The following is a 24,644-nucleotide window of genomic DNA, read 5'->3' on the forward strand; positions in this document are numbered from 1 at the left end:
TTGCCTGACACCATTATAAATAGTCTACCCTCGTAAACATATGCAATATGTCAGTTATTTACTTCCTCGTGGCAGCTGAATGTGGAGCTCATGAATGTGTTCCCTGGTAAGCCCCTTCAAAGTATTCTTCACTCTACTGTTGGAGCTGCACTTTTATCTCAGCTCTCTGAAATATGACTCCATATTCCTAGAAGAGAGGCTGTTGCTGAATATTGGCAGAGAGAGAAGCCTTAACCATTAGGACAGAACCAAGCAATGCTAACATTAAAACTGAGATTGCTATGCAAGCCAAAGTGTTGCAGAGGGACACACCAAATAAAGTAATGCATCATGTATTATCCAAAAGGAGTGAATTGGATAATACAATGGACGCTGAGGAATACTCATGAAGTGCAATATCTGATGAAATGAAGAACAGACAAACAAAAAACATTGCACATTTTAATTTAAGTAAAGCTTATCGGGTAACACGACTTTAAATGACTCCATTAAACTACAGTATGGCTACAGTCATACCGCACTTCACCAGCTAGTCATCCATGTTGCTTAATCAACCACAGACAATTACACAAGACAACACAAAATCCAGCTGTTATACAGTACACTTTAGTTCATGATAATACACCTCTGTTGGCAATAATAGCTCTGTAATCATCACCTTGGTGTGCATGTTCACACCTTCCCCAGCGAGGTGACACCCGTTTCACTACATCAAGGTGTGAGAACAGCAAACATGTGACTTAGGCCTATAGCAGCCCAGTTTCTAACCCCAACAACCTAATCAGCAGGAGCTTTAGGCCTAGCATCCCAGGCTACACATCCCTCTACTACTCACCAGGAGTTAGCCTGGGGCACCTTGAGCAGCTGGACGAAGCGGTCCAGCAGGGGCATGCAGATTGGTCCCAGCAGCATCTCGAAGCTGGGCTGCATCAGCTCTGTCAGGCCCTTCATCAGGCTGCTCTCGCAGCAGTACACCTTGTTGTGCGGCGTCACCATGTACGGGATGAAACTGTAGTTGGCTGAGCATGTCTGGAGGGAAACAGAAAGCAGCAATTTCTTGGGTCATAAACATACAGAGGTCGCCTGGTCCCAGATCTGTTTGTGCTGGATGATTATAAAACACAAACAGGTCTGGTACCGTGCTAAAGCATAGGTTGTTTCTGTTAGATTATATTACATTGCATGTTGACTGCATGTGTTATATACAATGGGAGGACAGTGGTATGGGACTGCCTTGTGCTGGTCATTTTGTGACATAGTGTTGTGACAGAAGGAGGAGAATCTGATCTGCAGGGACAATGGTGTGGTTGTACCCATGGACATAATTGAATTTGTCTAAAGAGCCAGTATCCTGGGGGATAGATCCACATCAGTAATGAGAGTGGCATAAGGATCTGTTTAACCGGGCTGCTCACACTGGCCTCAGGGCAGAACTAGCTTTAAAACTTGCTCATGGAAATCAATTCAAACCACGTCTGTCTTACTACTGTATTTGTATTTGCAACTGTATTTGCAGTAAATCTATCATTGATGTCAATTTAGTCTGTCATGTTCAGTATACTCAACACTCAGCACTTGAAAAGTTTGAATTGATGGATCCTAAATATACTTGAACATGTAGGCTACAGTAGGTTACGGAAAGGGATGAATCCTGAGTGCACAGTTAGTGGCTATTTTAACTTCTGTTTCAATTCCATCTTCAAGAACACATCCGGTGTGCTTGCAACTCACACTTGCAACAAAAGGAAGTGAACAGATGCTCAACTTCTGCCTGTAGAAACCGGAATGTTCCACAGTAAAACTGCTTCCTCTCCTGCAATCTTATTTTTAAGACATCAGTCATGCCATTTCTTTCCAAAATAACCTGTGATGGCTTGTCACCGTTAGATGCAGACACAGATTACAACATCCTACCCTATATTGAGCAACACACACTGCGTGATTCATGCCCTAGCGGATTACATGATGACAACACATCACACATTTATAAATGTTTTAATTGCTAGGTGCCATTGAGACTGTCCTTCTCCCTGGCAACGTCAGCCAATGAGAAGCATCCAACTGCAGATTATGCTCGTTGATGCAGCCTGGTCTGCGAATCGCAAAGCACATGTAACGGATTTCCTCCTCTTCGTCTGAGGAGGAGTAAGAATCGGACCAAAACGCAGCGTGGTAAGTGTCCATATTGATTTAATCAAAAACACAACTGAACACTGGAACAAAATAATAAATGTGAAATATACAAAACTGAAAGAGTACCGTGTGGCCCAAGCACTCACACGTAAACAAACACCCACAAACCAAAAGTGAAATGCAGGCTACCTAAGTATGATTCTCAATCAGGGACAACAATTGACAGCTGCCTCTGATTGAGAACCATACTAGGCCGAACTCAAAAACCAACATAGAAAAACAAACATAGACTGCCTACCCCAACTCACGCCCTGACCATACTAAAACACAGACAAATACAAAGGAACTAAGGTCAGAACGTGACAGCACATGCGTCTCAAATTGTATTTTCGCGTCTCAGTTGGTATGTGTGCGTGCAACCTGAACTCTCGACATGTTCTAGGGCATCAGTGTGCTACGCACATAGCAGACGGCGCACTAGCTCTGGTCCAGGGCATTATATTAGTGTGTTAGTATCATCATGGTCAAAGTTGGGAGAGTTAGCTAGCTTAACTACAGCGCTTTCAGAAAGTATTAACACCCTTTGACTTTTTAAACATTTTGTTGTGTTATAAAGTGGGATTCAAATGGATTTAATTGTCATATTTTGTTAATGATTTACACAAAATACTCTGTCATGTAAAAGTGGAAGAAAAATTCTGACATTTGTAAAACAATTATGAAATATAAAACACTAATATACAGTATCTTGATTACATAAGTATTCAACACCCTGAGTCAATACATGTTAGAATCCCTTATGGCATCGATTACAGCTGTGAATCTTTCTGGGTAAGTCTCTGAGAGCTTTGCACACCTGGATTGTACAATATTTGCACATTATTCTTTAAAAAAATTATTCAAGCACTGTCAAATTGGTTGTTGATCATTGCCATTTTCAAGTCTTGCCATAGATTTTCAAGCAGATTTAAGTAAAAACTGTAACTAGGCCACTCAGGAACATTCAATGCCATCTTGGTAAGCAAATCCAGTGTATATTTGGCCTTGTGTTTTAGGTTATTGTCCTGCTGAAAGGTGAATGTGTCTCCCAGTGTCTGTTGGAAAGCAGACTGAACCAGGCTTTCCTCTAGGATTTTGTTTGTGCTTATTTTTATCCTAAGAACTCCCTAGTCCTTCCCGATGGCAAGCATACCCATCACACGATGCAGCCACCACCATGTTTGAAAATATGAGTATAATATGAGTAGTGATGTGTTGTGTTGGTTTTGTCACAAATACAACACTTTGTATTCAGGACATAAAGTTAATTTCTAAGCAATTTTTTTTGCCAGTTTTACTTTCGTGCCTTATTGCAAATGGGATGCATGTTTTGGAATATTTGTATTCTGTACAGGCTTCCTTCTTTTCACTCTGTCAATTAGGTTAGTATTTTGGAGTAACTACAATGTTGTTGATCCATCCTTAGTTTTCTCCTATCACAGCCATTAAGCTCTGCAACTGTGTTAAAGTCACCATTGGCCTCATGGTGAAATCTCTGAACGGTTTCCATCCTCTCCGTCAACTGAGTTAGGAAGGGTGCCTGTATCTTCCAAAGTGTAATTAATAACTTCACCATGCTCAAAGGGATATTCAATGTCTGCTTTTTTTACCCATCTATCAATAGGTGCCCTTCTTTGCGTTGGAAAACCTTCCTGGTCTTTGTAGTTGAATCTGTGTTTGAATCTGTGTTCACTGCTCGACTAAGGGGCCTTACAGATAATTGCATGTGTGGGGTACGGAGATAAGGTATAAAAAAACATTCAAAAATAATGTTAAACACTATTATTACACACAGAGGGAGTCCATGCAACTTATTAAGCACATTTCTACTCCTGAACGTATTTAGGCTTGCCATAACAAGTGGTGAAAGGCTCGGCACACGCATACTCAGGCTGACTGGCTCTCTTTCAGGCAAATGAGAAATAAGCGCACTCAGGCTATCCAGAAGGCCAAAGTTAGTTACTTTAAGGAGCAGTTCTCTCTCTGTGGGTCTAACCCCAAGAAGTTCTGGAAAATGGTTAAAGACCTGGAAAATAAACCCTCCTCCTCACAGCTGTCCATGTCCCTTAATGTTGATGATGTGGTTGTTACTGACAAGAAGCACATGGCTGAGCTCTTTAATCACCACAGTCAGGATTCATATTTGACTCAGCCATGCCTCCTTGCCCGTCCAACATTTCCTCATCTCTCACCCCTTCTAATGCAGCTAGCCCTGGAGCTTCTCCCTCTTTTCCCCTGCCCCGCTACAAAGTTTCTCCCTGCAGGAGGTATATATATATATATATATATTTTTATATTTTTTTTTTTTTTTATTGTTTTTTAACTCCCAGCCCCAGCAGGAGGCCTGTTGCCTTTTGGTAGGTAATCATTGTAAATTAGAATTTGTTCTTAACTGACTTGCTTAGTTAAATAAAGATTCAACAAATACAAATAAATGAAAAAACAAAGGGGATGAATACTTATTGACTCAAGACATTTCAGCTTTTCATTCATTTGTAAAAAATCTTTAAAAAAAATTTTAAAATCTAATTCCACTTTGACATTATGGGATATTGTGTGTATTCCACAAATTCAGGCTGTAACACAACAAACTGTCAAGGGGTATGAATACTTTCTGAAGGCACTGTATGTGTTCAGGATTCATTTAGTTTTGATAAATTTTGGATATGCCAAAAATCACTACAACCAAGCAACCACTGTTGCTTGTGCTTTAGCTCTCACAACCTAGCTAGCACTACTAGCTAACTCGTGGCTATCTAGTAGCGCCAGTTAGCTACCTGCTAGCTAGTAGCATTAGCCAGCTACCTAGTACTACTAGCAAAGACACTGACAACTAACCACTTTTGTCTGTGCTACTAGCTAGCGCTGTAAATTCACCAACTGTCCTGCTGGGGGCGGAAATGCGCCATCCTCTCTGGCACCATTCAATATCATGTCTCATCTTGTATGTCTCACAGCATCTGTGGCATGATAAGGTGTCTGCTGGATCTATTGCAGCCAATAGGGTCTGGCTCCAGCAGACACCTTATCATGACACAGACACTGTGAGAGTCAGCATACAAACTCAGACAGGTCTAATAGTGCCAGAAAGGATGGTGCATTACCCTTTAAAATGAAGGCATGAAGACAATGAATAATAGGCTTGGTACTGTAGAAAAATGTAATGAAGTTGATTTAATGAAGCTTAGTCTGTACTAGCTAGCTAGCTAGTGTTGTAGATCTACTAGCTAGCTAGTATGTACTAGCTAGTGTGTACTAGCTGCAGAAGCAACAGTAGTTAATATAACACCCTGGACCAGAGCAAGTGCGTGACTGGTATATGCGTAGCACACTGACGCCCTGGAACAAAGCTACTGACTCACGCGACACAGGTGACCAACAAGCATCTACAGGTTGTGCGCGCACATACAATCTGAGACACACAAATACCATCTAAGATGCACACATATGCGCACTGAGGTTCGCAGACCAGGCCGCGTTAGTGCACATAATCTGTAGCTGGATGCTTCTCACCTCAGCAGCAAGTCTCTGAGGGTAGGTGACACACAGGTCCCAAAAACAACAAAAGGAGCACAGGGACAGAACACTAGGGATATGTCCTACATCACACCATTGCCCTACATAAGGCTGCAGTCAAAAGTAGTGCACTATAAAGGGAATAGATAAGGTGCCATTTGGGATGAAGCCAGGGTGTTTGCATGTTACAGTAATTAAGGACCCATTCATTTAAAGGGGGAGGGGTAGACGGGACTGAGTAGTGTGTGTGTGTGTGTGTGTGTGTGTGTGTATGTGTCGAGGTCAGAGTGCCACTAATGTGTCATATCTGTCTGTGGCAGAGTGTGTTTGTTTTCTCAGAGCAAAGGAGAAGAAAGTGGTGTGTAGATTCAGATGGAGAGAGATAGTCAGTCATGGAGTCCAGTAGAGCATTCTCACTCTAATGCAGTAATCAGTCCTCCTCCCGAAGCTCTGTCGCCACACACAGATCAGCCATCAACCTCCTTCCTAGAGCACAACCCACCTTATTCCACTCCATAAAGCCACTTAGGCCAGCTGCTCAGGAGGCTCCCTGTCCATGCCTTTGCTTCAACACCTTACAGTTTTTCCCCCCTCATGTCACAGTGCATCAATGTCACCATATCCTATTATTCTGTATAAGAAAGCCAGCAAGACTGTGTGTTGTCTCCTTGTCTGCCCTAGCTATCACTGGGCAGGAGTGGCAGACACTGTGTTACAGACGGGGGAGCTTAAACCACTGCTGTGTCGGCACAGCACAGACGCAGGAAATCGAAAATGAGAGGTGAAATTGAAAGTGAACTCATTCTCTCGCTGCTTTCCACATCACATTCCCCAGTCACCCTGATAATAAGGCTGCCTGTCAACTAAGTAAAGCTATCCTGGAATAATCTCTGAGTAAGGGAAAATGCTTTAGTTTACTGTACACAAAGCAGAATGCACAAAGCCAAACTAGAGGGATACTGAATTGGATAATTAAAATGGACTGATGGTGGCAGACAATGCTGTGTTGCTGAATGCTGCCATGAAAAAAACCAACTGTTTATTGCACTTACTTTCACACAGGAAAGGTGCAAGAAATAAATAAGAGGTTTGATTCTAACAGCTTTGAAATAGAGAAGTTTGTGCACTTACAGTGTTCTTCTGGCAAATAATATCCTGCAAAAGAAAAAGAGAAATGTCAATACTGTATTGTGGTGAGAAAGTGAGTTTGCAAAGCTGATGTAGAAAATCATTGAAACATTACACTGGTCATGGTTTATTGACTAGCGCCATCTTTCCATCATCAATGGACTCCTGCTATAAATGGACACCTGTAGTTGTAAACAGAACCAGTAGAAATGCTGATACAGTCTCACTAGCACTTATTTTTGCAGTGTCATACTGTAGGCTAGTGTAAGTGCCAGCAAACAACCATGGAAATGTTATATGTGGGAAAAGGCACTTTAATTCAAAAGAGGTTGAACCTCAGGCTCTTAAGGAGCTATTCTAAACATTCTATAAAAGGTTAACAGCCATTGTTACTCTTAACCTTCAATAAGGGTAAAACCACTACAGAAAGTCATTTTTTTTACAGCAGGGAGTCAAAGTGTAGGCAGGTGGAGATGGAGGGCAGTTCGTCAAGATTGCAGACATAATATTTATTTTAAAAAGGTACACTTTGCTTATTTGATTAACTATTCATTGAAGAGGTTATTCTTTGAGGATTCTACGACCATTTCAAAATATTGCAATGCTTTTTTTATGGCAATGGTAATGTCAGAGCATTGCAGGTTATAAGAGTGTGTGTGGTGTGTCTTGATTTCTGCAGTGCCTCCAGAAAGTATTCATAATGCTTGACTTATTCCACATTTTGTTGTGTTACAGCCTGGATTCAAAATGGAAAACATTTGTATCACCCATCTACACACAATACTCCTCTCGTGTCTTTGGCTATGCCGGATTAAGTGATATGACATGCTATTCTATAAAATCCTTTCTCCGTAATTAATATTACCTGATTGAGCTAATCATATAAATGTAATTAACTAGAGAGTCGGGGCACCACAAAATAATGTAGTTGATATGTTAGTCCTTTTAACGCAGAGGCTGCAGACCTCACGTACTTGGAACAGGAGGTTACATTTTCGTCAAGGCTTAATATAGTGGAGCGAAAAGTTTTATAACCCATGTCTCTTCACAGGGGTGGGCCACTGATTGAGCAATAATTGTATAATCTAACATTTAAATCTCTTTACCAATAATTGTATAATCTAACATTTAAATTGAACAACAATTCCATGTGAATCTGATAACTACAATGTGCAGACTTTCCACTGTAGAGTTTATGTCATCCTATCATTGATGAGAATGTCTCAGATGACAACCGAACTGACATCATATTCATTAAGTACCACCGCATATATTCAATTGGTCGGATTATCAGAATATAGTTCATTTTCCCCACCTTCTGATGTTCCCAGAATCTCTATGTTAACCAAGGGATTTTCAAATGTCACATTAGTAGGGTAGAGAGAGGAAAAACGGGGGAAGAGGTATTTATGACTGTCATAAACCTTCCCCCAGGCCAACGTCATGAAACTTCATAATTACAGTGAAAACACGTTTTTTTGAAAATTTTGTAAATTTAGTGAAAGTGAAATACAGAAATATCCAATTTACATAAGTATTCACACCCCTGAGTCAATACATGTTAGAATCCCCTTTGACAGCTGAGTCTTTCTGGGTAAGTCTCTGAGAGCTTTGTACACCTGGATTATGCAATATTTACACATTATTCTTTTGCAAATTCTTCAAGATCTATCAAATTGGTTGTTGATCATTACTAGGCAGCCATTTTCAAGTCTTGCCATTGATTTTCAAGCAGATTTAAGTAAAAACTGTAACTAGGCCACTCAGGAACATTCAAGGTCATCTTGGTAAGCAACTCCAGTGTATATTCGACCTTGTGTTTTAGGCTATTGTCCTGCTTAAAGGTGAATTTGTCTCCCAGTGTCTGTTGGAAAGCAGACTGAACCAGGTTTTCTTCTAGGATGTGCTTAGCTCTATTCTGTTTATTTTTATCCTATGCTTGAACATATGAATAGTGGTACTTGTGAATAATATGAATAATGATGTGTTGTGTTTTGCAGTTTTACTTTAGTGCCTTATTGCAAACAGGATGCATGTTTTAGAATATTTTTTATTCTCCACAGGCTTCTTTCTTTTCACTCTGTCATTTTAGTTTGTATTTTGGAGTAACTACAATGTTGTTGATCCATCCAAATTTTTCCCCCATCACAGCCATTAAACTCTGTAACCGTTTTAAAGTCACCATTGGTCTCATGATCCCCTGAACGCAGCTCACTTTCCAGCCCACACTCGCACACATAGATCCCCTGAACGCAGCTCACTCTCCAGATCCCAATCACCTGAATTCTGATCACCTGTTCCCACACCTGTATGTCATTTACACACACTATTTAGTTCAGTTCTTTGCACCGCATCTTTGTGAAGTATTGTTTGTTTTTGACACAGTTCTCTTTGGAGCTCTGTTTTTCCCGGCATTACTCCTCCTGTGTATGATAGGCAGGCCAGCAAAAACTAACGACGCCTTTTTCCTATTCCCTGCCTGTACTTTAGCCTATCGGATTTCCTGTTATTTACTTATTTCCTGATCTCCCGGACGACGTTACTAGCCTTTTCCCTGCCTGTACTGTTTCCTTTTGGACCCCCTGTGTATGACTTGCTGCCTGCCCCTGGACCCAGCTACCTGCCTCCTCCAGTGGTCCTTGAACATTAAAACACCTGCTGCGCCCTGCGCTTGAAACCAGCTCTCTGTCCCCCTCGTGTTAATTTCAGTTGGTCAAAGATACCTTAAAAAATGTAGGGACGTGGATCAGAAAACCAGTCAGTATCTGGTGTGACCACCATTTGCCTCATGCTGTGCGACACACCTCCTTCGCATTGAGTTGATCAGGCTGTTGGTTGTGGCCTGTGGAATGTTGTCCTACTCCTCTTCAATGGCTGTGCGTAGCTGCTGGATATGGGCAGAATTGGAACATGCTGTCGTACACGTTGATCCAGAGCATCCCAAACATGCTCAATTGGTGACCTGTCTGGTGAGTATGCAGGCCATGGAAGAACTGGGAAATGTTCAGCATTTTCAGGAATTGTGCATAGATCCTTGCGACATGCAGCCATGCATTATTATGCTAAAACCTGAGGTGATGGCTGCGGATGAATGACACGACAATGTACCTCAGGATCTCGTTACTGTATCTCTGTGCTTTCAAATTGCCAATGATAAAATGCAATTGTGTTTGATGTCCGTTGCTTATGCCTGCCCATACCATAACCCCACCGCCACTATGGGGCACTCTGTTCACAACGTTGACATCAGCAAACTGCTTTTTGTGCGTACGGAAAATGTCTGGGATCTTTTATTTCAGGTCATGAAACAGGGGACCAACACTTTAAATGTTGTGTTCAAATTGTTGTTCAGTGTACTAGTAGAGGCTCCTCAGAGGATGAAGGGGAGGACCATCCTCCTCAGTGAATTTCATAAAAATAGTGAAACATTTCAAATGTTATTATCCTTTTTAGATAAAACTAAACAAAATATATTCACCTTACCCAATAATTTATTAAAACACACGGTTTTGCAATAAAGGTCTACAGTTGTCTCAACAGGACTGTAGGGTAGCACCATGGTGTAGCCGGAGGACAGCTAGCTTCTGTCCTCCTCTGGGTACATTGACTTCAATACAAAATCTAGGAGGCTCATGGTTCTCACCGCATTCCATTGATTTACACATTAATTATGACAACATCCGGAGGACATCCTCCAACCTGTCAGAGCTCTTGCAGCATGAACTGACATGTTGTCCACTCAATCAAAGGATCAGAGAATGAATGTTTACATGTGGCGCGTGATCAGGGGTGTATTCATTCCACCGATTCTGTTGAAAACCCTTTTTTTTTTTAAACGGAAGCAACAGAACACAACAGGATAAACATACCTGAATTTGTCCTATAGAAACTCTTGTATTCAACTGTTGGACTAATGATTACACCCTAGGTAAGCTAGATGCAGGCAAGACTGTGCAAGGCGGTATTGAATGTGTCATTGTCTGTCCATCCCCTCAAATTTTCCCCTCGACCTGTGTGCACCTACGTTGTAAACTTTAATTCATTGGCTAGGTTGTAGCAACCTCAGGATAGGTATAGGGAAAATTTGAGTATCATTTAGTAGCCTAAACCTATCGATGTTACACCAAATTGGATGACTGTCATTCAATGTAATAGAAATATGGCCATTCTCCAAAAAATAATGATCGTCCATCTTAAACTATACCGACCGCCACTGTACCAATAGGTGCCCTTCTTTGCAAGACATTGGAAAACTTCCCTGGTCTTTGTGGTTGAATCTGTGTTTGAAATGCACTGCTTGACTGAGGGACCTTACAATTATCTGTATTTGTGGGGTACAGAGGTGAGGTAGTCATTCAAAAATAATGTTAAACACTATTATTGTAGGCCTCCCGGGTGACGCAGTGGTTAAGGGCGCTGTACTGCAGCGCCAGCTGTGCCATCAGAGACTCTGGGTTCGCGGCCAGGCTCTGTCGTAACCGGCCGCGACCGGGTGGTCCGTGGGGCGACGCACAATTGGCCTAGCGTCGCCTGGGTTAGGGAGGGGTTGACCTTGTCTCATCGCGCACCAGCGACTCCTGTGGCGGGCCGAGCGCAGTGCACGCTAACCAAGGTTCCTCCGACACATTGGTGCGGCTGGCTTCCGGGTTGGATGCGCGCTGTGTTAAGAAGCAGTGCGGCTTGGTTGGGTTGCGTATTATCGGAGGACGCATGACTTTCATCCTTCGTCTCCCCCGAGCCCGGAGGGGAGTTGTAGCGATGAGACGAGATAGTAGCTACTAAAAACAATTGGATACCATGAAATTGGGTATCAAATTAAAAAAATAAAATTAAAAACACTATTGTACACAGAGTGAGTCCATGCAACTTTTTATTTGACATATTAAGCACATTTCTACTCAGGCTTGCCATAACAAAGTGGTTGAATGCTTATTTACTTTTCATTTTGTATTCATTTCTAAAAACATCATTCCACTTTGACATTATGGGGTATTTTGTGTAGGCCAGAGACACAAAATCTCAATTGAATCTATTTTAAATTCATGCTGTATCACAACAAAATGTGGAAAAGGTCAAGGGGTGGGAATACTTTCTGAAGGCACCTTATGCACAGGAAACCAGTCTCCCCTCCCCCATTCTCTAATTTGCAAGCCTGTGTGTTGTTGTTGGTGTGATTTGTTAGGGGATTCCATTGCAGCTGCAAGGGCTCTCTCACTTTGCAAACCAGTTTAGGCTGATGTTTATTCAACTGTACATCACCTGAGGACTCCAGCCCAAGGGCACAGACAACACCAAAATTGATAAACCTCTTCTGCAAATGCAAGGAAATGAGTCAGTCTATCAATGACATTTCCCTGTCTACCAAATGCTCTTTTACAAGACTAGACGGCTAAATGGATATAAAGGGGATTGCTTTTCCTCTGTCGGATGCTATTTTACATAGGCCTAATGTCTCCTTTCCTTTTCATGAAACACACCATTTCCTGTCTAGGTGTAAATGCATCTCCCTTCAAACAAATAACTAATGTGTTGAACTGGCACTACAACAGCAATGACAGCTATTACAGGTTCCCCACTCAGATTCTAAATATAGATTTTGTCATTAACCCGATGAACCGTATTACATTACATCCATTGTGGAAACATTAAATTGATTAAAGTATGAACAAAGTGATGAGGAAAAAAGGCAGACAGGCTGCAGATATGTTTATGTAAGGCATGTGTGCATGCCTGAGTGTGTGCGAGAGCGCGTGTGAACCACACAGCTTACCTGCAGGGACTGAAGCGAGTCAGAGTTGGTGTCACAGTACAGGATGATGTTGTTGGCCATACTGAAGCTCTCCCTCACACCCAGGTGGTAGAACAGGGAGGGCTGGCGGAAAGCGTCCGTCATCTCCACCACAGCTATGTCTGTGAGGGACAGAGAGCCTGTTAGTGGGCTTAACACTGAACAACTGTACCTAAGTCTACAGTATAACATACAGTATGTTATGCCTATTAACGTATTGTAGCCTACTATATAGTTTCTTCACATTTACCAATTTGTTTAAGTGTCAAATAAAATAAGATGAGATTGATGCTTCCTGATGGGACAATAATGCCTGTACAGTTGTTTTGGAGTAGGATCTTCAATTTGCCCAAATTGTCATTTTTGGACCAGACTGTGACATCACAAAATCTTCCAAAAGAAAAGGTCAAAATAACATTGCCTGGTATTGGGTGTGGTTTCTACAGAAGTATGGGGTGTAGTTGGGGTGTGGTTTTCACAGAAGTCCCTCTGGTACCACTGACTGATAACAGCACAAATAAAAGTGGGCTAAAACGGTGCTTCAGTGTTCTGTAATGACAGTGTTCTCTAGAAAGAGAACATTTAACAGACCCACTCCACCTTTTCATGTGCCTCCAAGTTCCCCCTTCCATGTTAACATACACATTACATAGAGCTTGTGATCCCTTCCAATGGAGCGCCCTTTCACTGCATATCCTGGGTTCCAGTCCACTACAGACCCAACACTAGTCTCACTCACTGAGAACCAAACGTCCACACAAGACAGCCAATGCCAAAAGGATCATCAAAGCAAATAGGCAATCTATTTTAATGTGGTGTGTCTGCTGCTGTGTAGTGACACAAAGAAAGGTCCCAGCGAAGACAGCCTGGCTTAAAATGGGTGGGGTAGGCTATGTACAGCGCTCTCCTTGGAAACTTCTGTCTTATATAAGATTAGGTTTGAACCAAGGCAAATATTAGCTTACATTAATTATGATTTAGGAACATAGACATATGGAAAACGTGGTAGACAGTGGCGGTCGGTGACGAGGGAGGATGATTTTTTTAATGAGCATGGCCTTATTTCTATTACAGCATATTGACTGACTATATTCTATTCCCCCAGCTACCTGGGGCGGCAGGCCTGTAACGGAATGGTTGCTAGATCTAAATCCCTGAGCTGACAGGGTAAAAATCTGTCGTTCTGCCCCTGAACAAAGCAGGGTCGTCATTGTAAATAAGTATTTGTTCCTAACTGACTTGCCTCGTTAAATAAAGGTTAAAAAAAAATATATATATATATATATATATATATAGGGTGTAATCATTAGTACAACAGTTGCAAATGAGAGTATCTATTGGACAAATTCAGGTATGTTTATCCCCGTTTGCTTCCGCTTAAGAAACGTTTTTCAAAAGAATTGGCAAAATAAACACACCACACCCCTGATCACATGCAAACACAGTTCACTTACATAGCAGCCACATACAGTGCCTTGCGAAAGTATTCGGCCCCCTTGAACAGCTCGAGCTCAGTGAGGTTGGATGGAGAGCATTTGTGAACAGCAGTTTTCAGTTCTTTCCACAGATTCTCGATTGGATTCAGGTCTGGACTTTGACTTGGCCATTCTAACACCTGGATATGTTTATTTTTGAACCATTCCATTGTAGATTTTGCTTTATCATTGGATTGGTCTTGGATCATTGTCTTGTTGGAAGACAAATCTCCGTCCCAGTCTCAGGTCTTTTGCAGACTCCATCAGGTTTTCTTCCAGAATGGTCCTGTATTTGGCTCCATCCATCTTCCCATCAATTTTAACCATCTTCCCTGTCCCTGCTGAAGAAAAGCAGGCCCAAACCATGATGCTGCCACCACCATGTTTGACAGTGGGGATGGTGTGTTCAGGGTGATGCGCTGTGTTGCTTTTACGCCAAACATAACATTTTGCATTGTTGCCAAAAAGTTCAATTTTGGTTTCATCTGACCAGAGCACCTTCTTCCACATGTTTGGTGTGTCTCCCAGGTGGCTTGTGGCAAACTTTAAACAACACTTTTTATGGATATCTTTAAGAAATGGCTTTCTTCTTGCCACTCTTCCATAAAGGCCAGATTTGTGCAATATACCACTGATTGTTGTCCTATGGACAGAGTCTCCCCCCTCAGCTGTAGATCTCTGCAGTTCATCCAGAGTGATCATGGGCATCTTGGCTGCATCTCTGATCAGTCTTCTCCTTGTATGAGCTGAAAGTTTAGAGGGACGGCCAGGTCTTGGTAGATTTGCAGTGGTCTGATACTCCTTCCATTTCAATATTATCGCTTGCACAGTGCTCCTTGGGATGTTTAAAGCTTGGGAAATCTTTTTGTATCCAAATCCGGCTTTAAACTTCTTCACAACAGTATCTCGGACCTGCCTGGTGTGTTCCTTGTTCTTCATGATGCTCTCTGCGCTTTTAACGGACCTCTGAGACTATCACAGTGCAGGTGCATTTATACGGAGACTTGATTACACACAGGTGGATTGTATTTATCATCATTAGTCATTTAGGTCAACATTGGATCATTCAGAGATCCTCACTGAACTTCTGGAGAGAGTTTGCTGCACTGAAAGTAAAGGGGCTGAATAATTTTGCACGCCCAATTTTTCAGATTTTGATTTGTTAAAAAAGTTTGAAATATCCAATAAATGTCGTTCCACTTCATGATTGTGTCCAACTTGTTGTTGATTCGTCACAAAAAATACCGTTTTATGTCTTTATGTTTGAAGCCTGAAATGTGGCAAAAGTTCGCAAAGTTCAAGGGGGCCGAATACTTTCGCAAGGCACTGTACAAACAGCATGATCGTTTTGCTTGTGGTAGAATTCCTTCTCGCATCTACGTGCTCTCCTCTCACCTTTTCCCTTCGCTTGTGAACTTCAGTGCACAAAACCTCTATCTGTGACCAGGCAAAAACAACTTTCCAAGCCAAAACCTTCATTTCATAACCGCTACACACAGCTTACATCGTTGTCATTATATTAGCTAACGTCATAGTTAGTCAACATAGCTACTAGAACTAACGGGTTAGTAAACCCGCTACAATGTACACTCAGCAAGCAGTTTAGCAGTTACACCGACGGTCCCCGGTGGCAAAAATTCCAAGTCAAGCTTACCTTGAATTGGAAGAGTTCCAGTGTTGGATAGCCATGGCCAGATAGCTAATATAGCATCCCTCTCTGTTTGAGCCGGGTGTTTGAATAGGCTAAACTAGATAGCTGCATTCGCTAGATAAGTGAAAGTAGGGAAAAATACTATGAAATATAGCTCTCTCTCTCTCTCTTGCTTCTCCTTAATTTTTAAAGAAATACATTTGTTCAACTATTGTCTTTTGCTCTCTTTGAGTCAACTACTCACCACATTTTATGCACTGCAGTTCTAGCAAGTTGCTTATGCTTTCAGTACAAGATGAATTCTCGGATCCTTTGATTGGGTGGACAACATGTCAGTTCATGCTGCAAGAGCTCCGATAGGTTGGAGGATGTCCTCCGGAAGTTATCATAATTACTGTATAAGTCTATGGAAGTGGAGGAGGACCATGAGTAACCTAGGTTTTGTATTGAAGTCAATGTACCCAGATGAGGACGGAAACTAGCTGTCCTCCGGCTACATCATGGTGCTACCCTACAGAGTGCTGTTAAAGCTACCATAGACCTTCATTGCAAAACTGTGTGTTTTAATCAATTATTTGGAATTATGAAAATTCACTAAGAAGGATGGTCCTCCCCTCAATGTAAATTGTCCGGGTGGCCATTTGATTAATTGTTTAATTGTTGATTAAGCAAGACCTAGACTTGGCGCTCCGGTACAACTTATCGTGCAGTAGCAGAGAGAACAGTCTATGACTTGGGTGACTTGAGTCTTTGACCATTTTTTGGGCCTTCCTCTAACACTGCCTAGTATATAGGTCATGGATGGCAGGACGCTTGGCCCCAGTGATATGCTGGGCTGTACGCAGTACCCTTTGTGGTGCCTGATGCACGGTTGGATGACAAGCAGCAAACTTAATGATGGTGTTGGAATTGTGCTGGGCCATGCAGTTGTGGGTGAACAGGGATTACAGGAGGGGACTAAGCACGCACCCATGAGGGGCCCCAGTGTTGAGGATCAGCGTGGCAGATGTGTTGTTACCTACCCTTACCAACTGGGGGTGGCCCGTCAGGAAGTCCAGTATCCAGTTGCAGAGGGAGGTGTTTAGTCCCAGGGTCCTTAGCTTAGTGATGAGCTTTGTGGGCACTATGGTTTTGAAAGCTGAGCTGTAGTCAATGAGCATTCTCACATAGGTGTAATATATTTCTCTTTTCTTCAAGCAAATTACAGGGATTTGGGCCTGGTCTCGGAGAAGCAGTATATCCTTCGGGCAGTGTGGAGTGCGATTGAGAATGCGTCATCTCTGGATCTGTTTGGGCGGTATGCATTCATGACTTCCGACGTAAGTGCTACTGAGCAGTAGTCATTTAGGCAGGTTACCTTCACTTTCTTGGGCACTGGGACTATGGTGGTCTACTTGAAAAATGTTGGTATTACAGACTCCGACAGGGAGAGGTTGAAAATGTCAGTGAAGACACTTGCCAGTTGGTCAGCGCATGCTCGGAGTACACGTCCTGGTAATCCATCTGGCCCTGCGGCCTTGTGAATGTTGACCTGTTTAAAGGTCTTACTCAAATCGTCTACAGAGAGCGATCACAGTCATCCGGAACAGCTGATGCTCTCATGCATGTTTCAGTGTTACTTGTCTCGAAGCGAGCATAAAAGTAATTTAGCTCGTCTGGTAGGCTCGTGTCACTGGGCAGCTCGTGGCTGTGGTTTTCTTTGTAGTCTGTAGTAGTTTGCAAGCCCTGCCACATCTGACGAGCGTCGGAGCCGGTGTAGTACGATTCTATCTTATTCCTGTGTTGACGCTTTGCCTGTTTGATGGTTTGTCGGGGGCATAGAGGGATTTCTTACAAGCTTCCAGTTAGAGTCCCGCACCTTGAAAGTGGCAGCTCTACCCTTTAGCTGAGTGCGTCAATTGCCTGTAATCAATGGCTTCTGGTTGGGGTATGTACATAGAGTCACTGTTGGGACGACATCATCGATGGACTTATTGATGAAGCCAGTGACTGATGTGGTGTACTCCTCAATGCCATCAGAAGAATCCCGGAACATATTCCAGTCTGTGCTAGCAAAACAGTCCTGTAGCTTGGCATCTGCTTCACCTGATTACTGACCGAGTCACGGGTGCTTCATGCTTTAGTGTGCTCCGTTCACATGCCATTATGTTTACTGGTGTCAAGTAGAAGCTTACTTGAAGAGGGAACTATCAGTGCACCATGATGTCATACAATCAGTCAAGAAAAAGTAAATGGGACTAATAGTCAATTCACACAGCAACAAGTGTTGCTAGCTGCTACTAGAAAGTAATTCAAGCACTCAGATGTGTAATGTTATTTTCAGATCAGGTGTATTTGCCCAAGAAACCAAACCACTTAAATAGGTTTAAGTGCCCAAATTAAGTTCAGTATTGTTCTGCTACAACAACCCAGGGAACAAGACACTATATTGGTGTTTAAGTTGAGCGTGCCGTGCCTGCTTCTATAAATAAACTCTCATAGGAAAGCATGCAGGGTACTTTCACAATGGTTATTCAGCAGTTTGGAAACCCTGCCCAAAAATAAGAAATACTACTTTATTTTTAGAAATGAGTGCAATATGGAGGAAGGAGACAAGCCCCCAACCCGACAGGAAATGTGAGTAATCTTGCAGAAAGAATCCTCGGCTTTTGATACTTTAGTTTCTGTTCACACTAGCATATTTCAGAGATTGAGTACCATGGCCAAGGGGGAAAGTGCAAGAACAGATTTTGAATTGATCCCATCCAGGTTGACACACAGGGAGCTGCTTACTACGTTGCCAGTTGCCTCAACTAGCCTCACACTTCCCGATTGGCATCTTGTAAAATAAAAAAATGAACCAAGAGAACTTGATTTTAACAAGAGGGATTTGTTTTCTGTCAAATGAATGATCTTAATCCGATTTACCTTCAATTACAAAAATATCATCTGGCAACAGCACCAGGAACAGATCACCTGGCAACAGCACCAAGAAGACACATTTGAGAAGTCATGCAATAACTGTGATGGTCATGGAATTTTGGGGTTCGGTTATTTGTTGGGCAAATATCCACGGTCAAAGCAATAACTGTTCAAATAGCTCTATTAAGGTGTGCAATGTTCTCCTCTCATCCCTGTCTGCTTGTAGTGTGCAGCTGTTGCACACATACACTGAGTTTACTTAACATTAAGAACACCTTTCCATGATAGACTAACCAGGTGAATCCAGGTGAAAGCTATGATCCCTTATTGATGTCACTTATTAAATCCACTTCAATCCGTGTGGATGATGGTGAGGAGACAGGTTAAAGAAGGATTTCTAAGCCTTGCGACAATTGAAACATGAATTGAAAGTGAATGGGCAAAGCAAAATATTTAAGTGCCTTTGAACAGGGTATGGTAGTAGGTGCCAGGCGCACATGTTTTTGTCAAGAACTGCAACGCTGCTGGCTTTTTCACGCTCAACATTTTCCGTGTGTATCAAGAACGGTCCATCACCCAAAGAACATCCAGACAACTTGACACATCTGTAGGAAGCATTGGAGTCATCATGGGCCAGCATCCCTGTGGAACGCTTACGACACGATGAATTGAGGCAGTTCTGAGGGCAAAAGGGCGGGACTCAATATTAGGAAGGTGTTCTTAATGTTTAGTCCACTCTGTGTATTTTACGTTCGCTAGCCTAGCATTGATTTCAACTTCAGTTTTCATCACTTTGTCTCAGATTCACATTCACTTGTAAATGTCCACACTCACCAAGAATGAGATTTGGTAGTTCATTTCAATAGAAATGGTGGCTTTTAGCATTGTTCTTGCATATTTACAAACCGGACAAAACATATAGCCAGAGCACTATGCATAAGGTAGTACACACACAGATCGTGTTACAGCATCAAAGGGATCGCATTTAAGGAGAGAGCACATTTTTAAGGAGAGAGCGCACATTGGAGGAAGGAGACAGCGACAGTTCGATGGATTAAGGTAGAAAAACAATTGGTTATAATAATCATTCATTTATCCTACTGCTATTTGGTATATTGGATATATTTACTTAGAAATACAATAAAATGTATGTATTACAAAGGTTATGACTGTTATTTTATTTTATTTACTGACTGCCTAATCATGCTAATATTAATCTGAATCAATCTCAAACACTGCCAATTTCCACAGTCAAAAACTGCTTCCCATGCCAAACTGCCAACTTATGCTGGCACACCTGACACCAACATACCCGAACTGCTGATAAAACCTGACTGAGTACTTTGATCAACCAACACTCTACACCACTCTATTTTTCCAATAAAGACTGGATTCCCTGGACAGTAGTGCAGCTGGTGATACAATTTCTCCTGACCTGATGCTCTGTAGCCCACATGGACCGCGACTATACACATGAGCATGGATAAACAACTTAGTTGACAACCAATGGGAGCAGAGGACGACAGCCGCCAGCCAACCTTCAGGTCAGACCAAAGTGCATGTAGGATCTTGTGCAGGAATCCTCTGGCTGTCAAATCAATTCTGAATGTGATATGTGTAAGGCTATATGGTAATGTAGAGTGACTGATAACCTTTGAATCCAATACTCTATAAGTCCTTCTCCAAAATAGCATGAGCTCTTATTCAATGACACCAACTTGATTTTACATTTAATATTATATTTAAATTAATACAAAAGCTTGGTATCATATGAGATTAAAGAATGTTGTTTGGGGACTGGTGTTCCCTCCAGAAGAGATGTACTGTATCACAACAGTTCATTGTTTCCTTTATGAAAACCTCCCTCCAGGAATATGATGCTGCAGTTCAGTACTTCCTTTTGGGATGAACTGAAATGAGTAGGGGACAGGTGAGGGTGAAACATCAGACTTTCTTGTCTAGAGATTTACATGGTAGGATTTGGGATGTAATAGATACAGACTCTTACAATGGCAAACAGACCAACTAAACTGAATGGAACACACACTGGGCCCCTGCTGTGAGGTACAGAAACACATTTAGTCAGTCAGTCAATGGTTCAGATCAGCTCACAGTGGAGCGACTTTAGTTGGGGGATAAACAATTACTTATATCAAGGTAATACTGTTCTCAGAATCATTTTTAACATGACTAATACCTCTACCCAGCACAGTTACAGGTGGCAGTCCCCGCAAGAGTGTTGTCCTCGACACCAACATACAGTAAAAAAGCTTTAAAACCTTTACACCTTTTAAACAGAAGCCTACACCACCAGCTCACCTCATGTGGCTTGAACATGTGGTTTGACCTTTATCTATTGATGGGATTGATTTATTTAACCTTTATTTTGACAGGGAAGTCATACTGAGACCAGGGTGTATTTTACAGATGAGCCCTGCAGAAATACATTAAACATGTACAGTGCATTGGGAAAGTATTCAGACCCCTTCCTTTTTTCCACATTTTGTTACGTTACAGCTTTAAACTAAAATGGATCAAATTAAGCTCAGGTGCATCTTGTTTCATTGATCATCCTTGAGATGTTTCTATAACTTTTTTAAATGTTTTTTTTTTTAAATAATGGGTGGATCAGCTTAATATTACATAAATAATGTTGCTTCCATCAATGTAATTGTCTGCATCATTTCCAATCCCCCATATATATTTTTTGGTAAGTATATATATCCATATACATACACGCATGCATACATATATACATATACATTCCTATATAGACCTACATACTTTTTTTTAGAATATATAGTGGGGCAAAAAAGTATTTAGTCAGCCACCAATTGTGCAAGTTCTCCCACTTAAAAAGATGAGAGAGGCTTGTAATTTTCATCATTGGTACACTTCAACTATGACAGACAAAATGAGAAAAGAAATCCAGAAAATCACATTGTAGGATTTTTTATGCATTTATTTGCAAATTATGGTGGAAAATAAGTATTTGGTCAATAACAAAAGTTGATCTCAACACTTTGTTATATACCCTTTGTTGGGAATGACAGAGGTCAAATGTTTTCTGTAAGTCTTCACAAGGTTTTCACACACTGTTGCTGGTATTTTGGCCCATTCCTCCATGCAGATCTCCTCTAGAGCAGTGATGTTTTGGGGCTGTTGCTAGGCAACCCGGACTTTCAACTCCCTCCAAAGATTTTCTATGGGGTTGAGATCTGGAGACTGGCTAGGCCACTCCAGGACCTTGAAATGCTTCTTACGAAGCCACTCCTTCGTTGCCCGGGCGGTGTGTTTGGGATCATTGTCATGCTGAAAGACCCAGCCACGTTTCATCTTCAATGCCTTTGCTGATGGAAGGAGGTTTTCACTCAAAATCTCACGATACATGGCCCCATTCATTCTTTCCTTTACACGGATCAATCGTCCTGGTCCCTTTGCAGAAAAACAGCCCCAAATCATGAGTTTTCCACCCCCATGCTTCACAGTAGGTATGGTGTTCTTTGGATGCAACTCAGGATTCTTTGTCCTCTAAACACGACGAGTTGAGTTTTTACCAAAAAGTTATATTTTGGTTTCATCTGACCATATGACATTCTCCCAATCTTCTTCTGGATCATCCAAATGCTCTCTAACAAACTTCAGACGGCCTGGACATGTACTGACTTAAGCAGGGGGACATGTCTGGCACTGCAGGATTTGAGTCCCTGGCGGCGTAGTGTGTTACTGATGGTAGGCTTTGTTACTTTGGTCCCAGCTCTCTGCAGGTCATTCACTAGGTCCCCCCGTGTGGTTCTGGGATTTTTGCTCACCGTTCTTGTGATAATTTTGACCCCACGGGGTGAGATCTTGCGTGGAGCCCCAGATCGAGGGAGATTATCAGTGGTCTTGTATGTCTTCCATTTCCTAATAATTGCTCCCACAGTTGATTTCTTCAAACCAAGCTGCTTACCTATTGCAGATTCAGTCTTCCCAGCCTGGTGCAGGTCTACAATTTTGTTTCTGGTGGAGTTTGGAGTGTGACTGTTTGAGGTTGTGGACAGGTGTCTTTTATACTGATAACAAGTTCAAACAGGTGCCATTAATACAGGTAACTAGTGGAGGACAGAGGAGCCTCTTAAAGAAGAAGTTACAGGTCTGTGAGAGCCAGAAATCTTGCTTGTTTGTAGGTGACCAAATACTTATTTTCCACCATAATTTGCAAATAAATTCATTAAAAATCCTACAATGTGATTTTCTGGATTTTTTTTCCCTCATTTTGTCTGTCATAGTTGAAGTGTACCTATGATGAAAATTACAGGCCTCTCTCATCTTTTTAAGTGGGGGAACTTGCACAATTGGTGGCTGACTAAATACTTTTTTGCCCCACTGTACCTTTGTGATTCCCCGCAAATCCTACCACCCTTCCAATAAACACTTAGGCTTCTACCTTCAGTTGATATATCTTTTATACATTTTACAGACACAATCTATTTTACAATAGTTATATTTTGTTTGTTTTTAGTCCTTCCTCTATTTCTGATGTCCATCCAGTTTGATTTCTATTTGTAACTGTGCTATTTCAGAAAATGCCTGAACCTATATACATTTTACAGACCCTGTATGTTTTACATTGGTTATCTTGTTATTAGTCCCACCCTTCAGCTCCATTCAACCTCTCCCATCTATCTCTTAACACCATCCATTTTGGATTTCTATTTGCCATATATTTTTCAACTGTGCAGTGATGCTTCACAAAAGTAGTGAACCTTTCTATTCTCATAGCTTCTTTAGATTGTAAATTTAAAATTTAAAATTTTGCTAAAATAATTATTATATTATTGATTGATTGATTATGGCTTTTCAAATCATCCAGTATTGCTATCTGCAGCATTAGTTCCAGGCAATGTTGAAATTCTTCAGCCATTCCTGGACCTGTGACCAAAAACGAGCTACATATGGACAATACCAAAATAAATCAAATTAAGCTCAGGTGCATCTTGTTTCATTGATCATCCTTGAGATGTTTCTATAACTTGATTGGAGTTCACCAGTGGTAAATTAAACTGATATACACTATCGTTCAAAAGTTTGGTGTCACTTAGAAATGTCCTTGTTTTTGAAAGAAAAACACATTTTTTGTCCATTGAAATAACATAAAATTGATCGGAAATACAGTGTAGACATTATTAGTGTTGTAAATGAGTATTGTAGCTGGAAACAGCAGATTTTGTATGGAATATCTACATAGCCGTACAGAGGCCCCTTTATCAGCAACCATCACTCCTGTGTTCCAATGGCAAGTTGTGTTAGCTAATCCAAGTTTATAATTTTAAAAGGCTAATTGATCATTAGAAAACCCTTTTGAAATTATGTTAGCACAGCTGAAACTGTTGTTCTGATTAAAGAAGCAATAAAACTGGCCTTCTTTAGACTAGTTGAGTATCTGGAGCACCAGCATTTGTGGGTTCGATTACAGGCTCAAAATGGCCAGAAACAGAGATCTTTCTTCTGAAACTCATCAGTCTATTCTTGTTCTGAGAAATTAAGGCTATTCCATGCGAGAAATTGCCAAGAAACTGAAGATCTCGTACAACGCTGTGTACTACTCCTTTCACAGAACAGCGCAAACTGTCTCTAACCAGAATAGAAAGAGGAGTGGGAGGCCCCGGTGCACAACTGAGCAAGAGGACAAGTACGTTAGTGTCTAGTTTGAGAAACAGATGCCTCACAAGTCCTCAACTGGCAGCTTCATTAAATAGTACCCGCAAAACACCAGTCTCAACGTCAACAGTGAAGAGGCAACTCCGGGATGCTGGCCTTCTAGGCAGAGTTGCAAAGAACCCATGATGACAAAGGAGGTTGTCATTATGGGTTATTGTGTCTAGATTGATGAGAATAAGAATAAGAATGTAACATAACAAAATGTTTTTCTAAATACTTTCTGAATGCACCGTACAATATATAAAATGACAAAACATATTAAGAAAAACAGACACATTTATCAACATAGAGGTCTCCGATCATTAGACTG

The 24,644-nt window shown here is 41.5% G+C and overlaps 1 protein-coding gene across 2 annotated transcripts in view; it reads right to left on the minus strand.

The window, feature by feature from the left end:
- The window catches only part of LOC112250094 (mitogen-activated protein kinase kinase kinase 5), a 57,827-nt gene that overhangs the window by 27,331 nt on the left and 5,852 nt on the right, over positions 1-24,644 (minus strand). For both annotated transcript variants that reach the window (XR_002953490.2, XM_024419956.2), the window contains exons 2-4: positions 12,587-12,726; positions 6,820-6,843; positions 836-1,029 (exon numbers count right to left, since the gene is read on the minus strand). Coding sequence is in view for 1 of the 2 variants with exons in the window: in XM_024419956.2 (XP_024275724.1) it covers positions 836-1,029; positions 6,820-6,843; positions 12,587-12,726 (358 nt within the window). In the remaining variant the exon portion in view is untranslated. The remainder of the gene's footprint in view (positions 1-835; positions 1,030-6,819; positions 6,844-12,586; positions 12,727-24,644) is intronic.

The sequence above is a fragment of the Oncorhynchus tshawytscha genome, linkage group LG05, assembly GCF_018296145.1.
Source record: "Oncorhynchus tshawytscha isolate Ot180627B linkage group LG05, Otsh_v2.0, whole genome shotgun sequence".
Taxonomy (NCBI): domain Eukaryota; kingdom Metazoa; phylum Chordata; class Actinopteri; order Salmoniformes; family Salmonidae; genus Oncorhynchus; species Oncorhynchus tshawytscha.